The 7,200-nt window shown below is 59.6% G+C and overlaps 1 protein-coding gene across 1 annotated transcript; it reads right to left on the bottom strand.

Annotated features, from left to right (window-relative positions):
* Positions 1–421: 421 nt before the first annotated feature.
* Positions 422–3,892, bottom strand: BTG2 (BTG anti-proliferation factor 2). The gene is made up of 2 exons (XM_062211625.1): positions 3,677–3,892; positions 422–2,697 (listed from the first exon to the last, which is right to left on the bottom strand). The coding sequence occupies exons 1-2, from the start codon at positions 3,816–3,818 to the stop codon at positions 2,363–2,365; spliced, it is 477 nt and encodes a 158-aa protein (XP_062067609.1). The 5' UTR covers positions 3,819–3,892; the 3' UTR covers positions 422–2,362.
* Positions 3,893–7,200: the final 3,308 nt, after the last annotated feature.

The raw sequence follows: 7,200 nt of genomic DNA, 5'->3' as shown, positions 1-7,200 counted from the left end.
TAGGTGGGTGGGTGGGTGGTGGATGAGTGGGTAGATGATAGGTAGGTGGGTGGGTGGGTGGATGAGTGGGTAGATGGATGGGTGGGTGGGTGGGTGGATGGATGAGTAAAACTATGGACTAGTGAACACAGGATGCAGAAGCTGCAGACCTGGCTAAACTGGGAATGCTTAGACTAAAGAACTCTGCTACTTATAGCATTCCCATGAGAACATCAGAACACGCATCAGAGGAGGGAAGGCGCTGCTTCCCAGGGAAGAGGGGATGCCTGGGAGCTGCAGCCACACACAGATCTCCTCGTTCACACCAGCTGCCTGCTTGAGGTTGTCTGAGTGCAGCTGAAGAGAAACATTGTGAGCAGCCAAGGATGTGGATCCCAGAGGGAAATGCAAATTCTCAGTGTGGGCATTTTACCTTCTCCACACCACACAACTTCATGTGCTACATTTTTATTAAAGTAACAAAAAAACAAGTGTACATTTGTCCATAAAGCTGTCCGTTCTTCCATATAAAAGGCTACGATACAATTAGGAACCTTTGTCTTTTCCATCAGAATAGCTTACAAACGCACTTCTATTATTTATTTTTACTTAATGGGAGAGACAGGCCTGCTCAACAGTCCAGCTCCGGGGTTTTGTTGTTTTTAAAGTGAACATCAGAGAAGAGAGAGATGAAGCGCGAGACCACAGGGCTGCTTCTAGAAAGGCAGGGAGCTGACCACAGACGAGATGCACACCGCGATCTGTGGGGATTCACAGCTTGGTTCGACCCACAGGCCAGGTCTGTGGGCCCACAGTGGACTTTGGAGCAATAAAGGCTGGAAGCAGGCTCTGGGGAGGCAGTGTGGATGTGGAGGTGAACAGGAGGCAGAACTCGTGGGCAAGGGTAAGGAGAGTGTTTGGTAAATAGCACCTCTGAGTCAGAATCGGGTGGCTGAGAGATCTGGGGAAGGGGACAGGCTGTGGGGCAGGAACCTGGGGGTTGAGGAAGTGTTTTGTGGGGGGATTCTGCCCGAAGCAGCAACAGCAGGGGCGCAGCCAGGTCAACCAGGTGCTCTAGCCCCGACCTTCCCAAGATGATTCGGTTTGGGAAACTCAAAGCCTTCTGAGGACACCTCACCAAAGTCACTAAGAAACTGAAGGGGACTTCTTCCAGGGCAGGTTTATCTCCAACCCAGAACGGTCAATATTGCACAGAGACAGCAACCTCTCCCGCAGGTGCTCTGAGCACGGGGGGGAAAACAGCACCAAGGCCTGGCTTCTAGTGTCAGCCCCCCGAGAATGCCAAGGCGTCCTGCAGAACAGAGGTGCCCTCCCACTCAGCCGCGGAACGCCCGCGAGGCCGACCAGCCGGCCACTAGCCCGGGAGAGTGGGAAGCTGGAGCCGGGCGCGTATTGCACAGTGACTGAGAACGCTCGTCCTGGAAGAGCAGGTGGCTCGGTGACCCTATGTGCAGGGCAGACGAGGGGGCCGGAGAGGAGTGTTGTGCTTTTGATAAGAAGGCAGTGATGAAGGACCTGGAGCTCCCTGGAGCTTTTGAGCCACCTCTCGAAGGAATTACGGTAGCAGCATCGGGACTCTCGCGTGGTTCCAAAAAAGAAGCGTTTTAGCCAAAAGACATCCTTAGTGGATACTCTTTGGGTCCCAAGATTCCATTGCAAATCGGCCCCCAAAACACCTGCCACACGCACACACAAAGCAGCACAGAGCAAAGCAAAGGTTTTGTGCAGAGTTTCCTTCCATCCCCACCCCCAGGGACTTCCAATCCCCGCCTTACCCCTGGGGTGGGGGCTGGGGGGATGTGGGGCAACTTCTACAGGCCCCTGAGGGTAGAATCTGAAACAGGAAGAGCTGCTAAGCAAGGAGAGGCCTTTTCACTCCCTGCCTAGAATCTCAACAGAAAAGTAAAGAAAAGATTAGGCAACAGAGGATTGTTTAAGTCCAGGCTTGAATGCCCCTGAGTGAGAGAGGGGCTGGGGATGCAGGTGTCCCGGCGGGAACGGGGAGGCTTGAACTTCACCCCTGTTCTCCCCCAGGGCAGACCCCAGCCCCCCACTTGTTCACAGTAGCTAACCATGTTTGGGGTGCCAGCCTAACCTCCCCTCCCCCCACGGGCAGACACTGGCTCACAGACTCTGCAAAGGCACCTGGGGAGGCCGCTTCTAAGCAGCTCCCTTTAAGGATTTTTTTCTTAAAAAAATCTTTTGGTTGTTTTTTTTTTTCCTCCTCTTTTCTTAAAAAAAATAATATATATATAAATAGCTCTTCATGTAGAAACACAGTTCCCCAGGCTGAGGTATGCGGCGGCCGTGGTCACGGCAGGCCGAGCACAGCAGCGTGCCGGGCCGGCGGCAGCGGTGACATCTAGCTGGACACGGCCATCACGTAGTTCTTCGAGGGGCTGCTTCTGCCCAGCATCACCTGGTTCTTGCAGGTGAGAAGCCCGCAGGAGGCAGCCACCGGGGCCTCCTCATACAGGACGCAGATGGAGCCATCCTCGCCGATGCGGTAGGACACCTCGAAGGGGTCCACCCACAGGGTCAGCTCGCTGGGCAGCAGCTGGTGCAGCTGGGGCTGGCTCAGTCCGATCTGGCTGGCCACCTTGCTGATGATCGGGTCCATCTTGTGGTTGATGCGGATGCAGCGGTAGCCGGAGCCCTTGGACGGCTTCTCAGGAAACCAGTGGTGTCTGTAGTGCTCTGTGGAGACAGGACCCGGCCAGCGCTCAGGTTAGAGCTGCAGGGACATCGACCAGGGTGGAGGAGAGGAGGAGGGGAAAGGGCCCAGGGACCTCAAACAGGACCCTCCAGAACCGCTCAGCAGGGGATGTTCTGTGGGAGCCGGAGGCCCCTCCCTCTGCCAGGACAGGGGAGTGTGACTGTGGCAGGGGGCGCCAGAGCGCTGGGGATCTGTCCAGGGGCACAGCCAGTTTGAGGGAGGGACGGGTGTGACTGGGGCTGGCATGTCCAGGCAGGGACTCCAGAGGCTCAAGGCCAAGGAAGCTGCCAGCACTGTTGGATCCAGAGAAAGTCATTGGGCCTCCCCCCTGGCCTAGTGGCCCCTTTGCTTCCTTTAGAAGAGACAGGGACGTTAGCCCGGGGCCAAGGAAGTGGAAATGGATTGTTTTGATGCACTGTGTAGTTCCTGGGCAGGCAGGATCTGTACCGCCCTCCAGCCGCAGCCTAGCGGGTGGCAAGGGAGCTGGGTCCCCTGCCCAGCCGGCAGCTAATCCTGTCCTCAAGTGCCCCTCAGCCCCCAGGCCCGGCCACAGAGCGGAGGTCCTGGCTCCCGGCTCTCTCCACACCACAGGAGGTGGCAGATGGCTGAGACGGACCAAAGAGAAGACAAAGGGAGCCCAGATCCCAACTTCCAGCGAGGCAACAACGGGAGAAGCCCCCGGGACTCCTTCTTCTCCACCACGGACCCCCCGTTTGACTGGCGGGGCTTCAGGTCTCAGGCGTTCCGCGAGGGAGACGCGCCCCCACTCAGACCCACGGGTACCCCCTCTGCCGGGGCGCAAGCGGATCAGCTCCACGGTGTGAAGGGGCGCGCCCTGCCGGAGGACACGACACGGGGAGTCGGGGGAGGGCAACCGGGACCCCGAGAGCAGCGGGTGCTCGCCCCGGCGTGGGGGGGGGGCAGAGCCCCGGGGGCGCCAGTCCACTGGGCAGCGCTCACCTGTTAGTGCTTCCTGGAGCGCCCCGCTGAAAACCTTAAGCCTCTGCTCGCTCACGCAGCCCCGCGTCCTCAGGAGGCTGGAGAGGAAGCCCACAGCGGCGGCGATCTCCGGGACCATGTCGCTTCTCTGCCCGTGGCTCATGTCGTGCGCGGCGCCGGGAGCAGGGAGAGGTCTCCGCGGGACGTGCCAGGGAACCAGCCTCGCCGTCTGGCCGCCGCTCGCGCTCTGCGCGGACTTCCCCCGGGCGGCGAATTTCTTAGGGCTCCCGGGGGCGGGGCAATCGGGGGCGGCGCCCATTGGCGGCGGACGGGGGACGGGGGACGGGGGTGGGGTCCGTCGTGGCACCGCTCCGCCCCCGCCTCCGCCCCCTCCGCGGCGCTGAGATCATCGCCCGCTGACGTCAGTGCTGGGAACCTGCGCCCGGCTCCGGAGCCCGGCGGGCGGGGGAGCGAGCGAGGGCCGAGGAGGGAGGGGGCGCGAGCTCTCGGGGGAGGGAGGCGGCTCCCCGGGTGCTGCCCGCCGGACGTGCCCGGCCCTCGCCTCTCCGCCCGTCCGAGGCTTGGCTGGGTTTTAAGGCCCCCTCCTCCAGGAAGCCTTGGCGAGTGCCACGCCTCCCAGGCGGCCCCGTCGGGACTCCAGACGCGCTGTCCCGGCTCCGCGGCTGGGCTGCTTTTCCTCTCCGGTCGGAGCGGGGCTGAGCCACCTCTCTGCCCCGCCGCCTGCCCCCAGCAGGGCCTGCGCCTCGTCCAGTCCCGCTTTCCCCGCGGGGGCCGGGAGTGGGCGGGCCGCGGGGCCTCTGCTGTGCCCCCGGGTTGTTTTCTCTGGTTCTCACTTTGCTTTCAGTGCCAGGCGTGTGGAGTGCGTGGTCCGCCCGCAGCTGTCCCTCGCGGGGGCCCCTGTGGGCCCTTGACAACCTCAGGCTCCGTCTCCCACAGCCGGTGAATGGGCTGAAGGCAGGAAGGTCCCCAACCTGGCACGGCCTGGCGCAGAGGCCGGCGCACCGCAAGGCGCCGAAACTTGTCCGAGGAACCAGGCCACTCACTGCAAGCCTTTCTCCCGCCCTTCTCCGACCCCGTGCCCTGCGGGCTGCGCAGGCTGCAGACCCCGTCCCGCCCGCTCCCGCCTGGTGCCCCCTCACCCCTACCCCTCGTCTCCCTCTTTCCCCAGAGGGAGCCTGTTGACTTCTCACAGCGCACTCCTACACGGGCAGAGTCGTCCAGCCGCCACCAAGCTGGCAGCCTGGGCCCCTGCCCCCTGCCAAGCCAGCTCCCTTCCTGGTCTTGGTTTTGCCCACAACACTCAGACGCTCCTGCTGCTCACCAAGGACCCCCCCCCCCCTTCCTGAAGGGCCGGGTCGGCTTGCTGAGGCCACCCTGGGACACCCCCTCCCGCACCTGTCTCCTGGAGTTAGGTCTGCACTGCTCTGCCTTTCACAATTTAGCCCGTCTACCTCCACTGCCCACGCCAGGGTCACCTCTGCAGCTCAGGATCCGCACCTCTGCTCTGTCACTTGGTCCCCATTCCGGCTGTGCCCGAACATGCCTGGCCCTGCTGTCCTGCGGCTCCTGTCCTGGTCTCCTGGATCACTCACTGCCTCCTTCCCACTCCTTTTTTTTTTTATTTAAAGATTTTATTTATTTTATTTGAGAGCAAGAGTTACAGAGAGTGAGAGGGAGAGACAGTGAGAAAGGTCTTTCATTGGTTCACTCCCCAAATGGCCACAAAGGCCAGAGCTGCACTGATCCTAAGCCAGGAGCCAGGTGCCTCTTCCTGGTCTCCCACATGGCCGCAGAGGCCCAAGCATGTGGGCCATCCTCCACTGCTTTCCCAGGCCATAGCAGAGAGCTGGATCAGAAGTGGAGCAGCCAGGACTCGAACCAGCGCCTGTATGGATTGCCGGCTCTGCACACAGAGGATTAACCTGCTGCGCCATGGCGCCGGTCCCCCCACTCCTCTTAATCCTTCCTCCACACTCCCAAAGACACTTATTTTATTTATTTATTTTTTTAAAGATTTAATTATTTGTTTGAAAGACAGAGTTACAGAGATAGGTAGAGACAGAGAGGTCTTTCATCTGCTAGTTCACTCCCCAAATGGTCACAGTGGCTGGAGCTGAGCCAATCCAAAGTCAGGAGCCAGGAGCTTCTTCTGAGTCTCCCACACAGGTGCAGGTCTCCCGAGGACTTGGGCCATCCTTGTTGCTTTCCCAAGCGCATTAACAGGGAGCTGGAAGGGGAGCAGCCAGGACACAAACAGGTGCCCATGTGGTATGCCGCCGGCACTGCAGGCAGTGGCTTTACTCACTACATCACAATGCTGGCCCTGAAGTTACTTTTTAAAAAGTTATTTATTTATTTATTTATTTATTTTTTATTTTTGACAGGCAGAATGGACAGAGAGAGAGAGACAGAGAGAAAGGTCTTCCTTTTTGCCGTTGGTTCACCCTCCAATGGCCGCCACGGTAGGCGCGCTGCGGCCGGCGCACAGCGCTGATCCGATGGCAGGAGCCAGGTGCTTCTCCTGGTCTCCCATGGGGTGCAGGGCCCAAGCACTTGGGCCATCCTCCACTGCACTCCCTGGCCACAGCAGAGAGCTGGCCTGGAAGAGGGGCAACCGGGACAGGATCGGTGCCCCGACCGGGACTAGAACCCGGTGTGCCGGCGCCGCAAGGCGGAGGATTAGCCTAGTGAGCCGTGGCGCCGGCTTAAGAAGTTATTTATTTATTTGACAAGAAGTGATGGGGGTGGGGAGGGGAAGGAGAAAGAGAGACAGATCTTCCATCCGCTGGTTCATTCCCCAAGTGGCCACAATGGCTGGGGCTGGGTCAGGCTGAAGCCAGGAGCCTGGAACATTGGATCCATCCAGGTCTCCCACATGGGTGGCAGAGGCCCAAGGACTTGGGACCATCTTCCACTACCTTCCCAGGTGCATTAGCAGGGGGCTGGATCGGAAGCAGCTGGGACTCAGACCTGCACTGCTACATGGGAGGCTGGCGCTGCAAGCAGTGGCTTAAGCTGCTACGCCACGATGCCAGCCCCCTGAGGGCACATCTTAAGCTTAGAAACTGAGGCTTCGCTTCTCTCTGTGCTGAGCCCATGTCATCCGCCCCAGCCACGGTCACTTGGGATCTGTTAGTGTTGTCAGTGGGGTTTTAGAGCTGGCATCTCGTCTCAGGGGCAGTGTGCGTGTTTACCTGGGGGCGGGTTACTGTGATCCTCTGTCCCACGATTCCGGGCCCATCCAGACTTCAGATGTTCTGCTCCGCCCTTTCCTGTAACTAATGGAAACGCCCTGGAATTCTAGTATTTGGCATTAAATACGTCTCTTCGATGCCCTCTTCACCGGCCCCTCCCAGAAGCTGGGTCAGGCCAGGTGAGACCATTTTCTCTGCTCGCTGATGGGGGAAAATGTTTGTTGCAAGAAGCAGGGCTGACCCTGGGAAGAAGATAAACCGGAAATGCATCAAACCAAAGAGACCAGGTGTCACCAAGGCCGGAAGTGGCCAAGGTTAACCACCCAGGAA

This window comes from Lepus europaeus, chromosome 14 (assembly GCF_033115175.1).
Source record: "Lepus europaeus isolate LE1 chromosome 14, mLepTim1.pri, whole genome shotgun sequence".
Classification (NCBI taxonomy): domain Eukaryota; kingdom Metazoa; phylum Chordata; class Mammalia; order Lagomorpha; family Leporidae; genus Lepus; species Lepus europaeus.
Note: the sequence above shows the minus strand (reverse complement) of the source record. Positions and strands in the feature narration are given on the sequence as shown.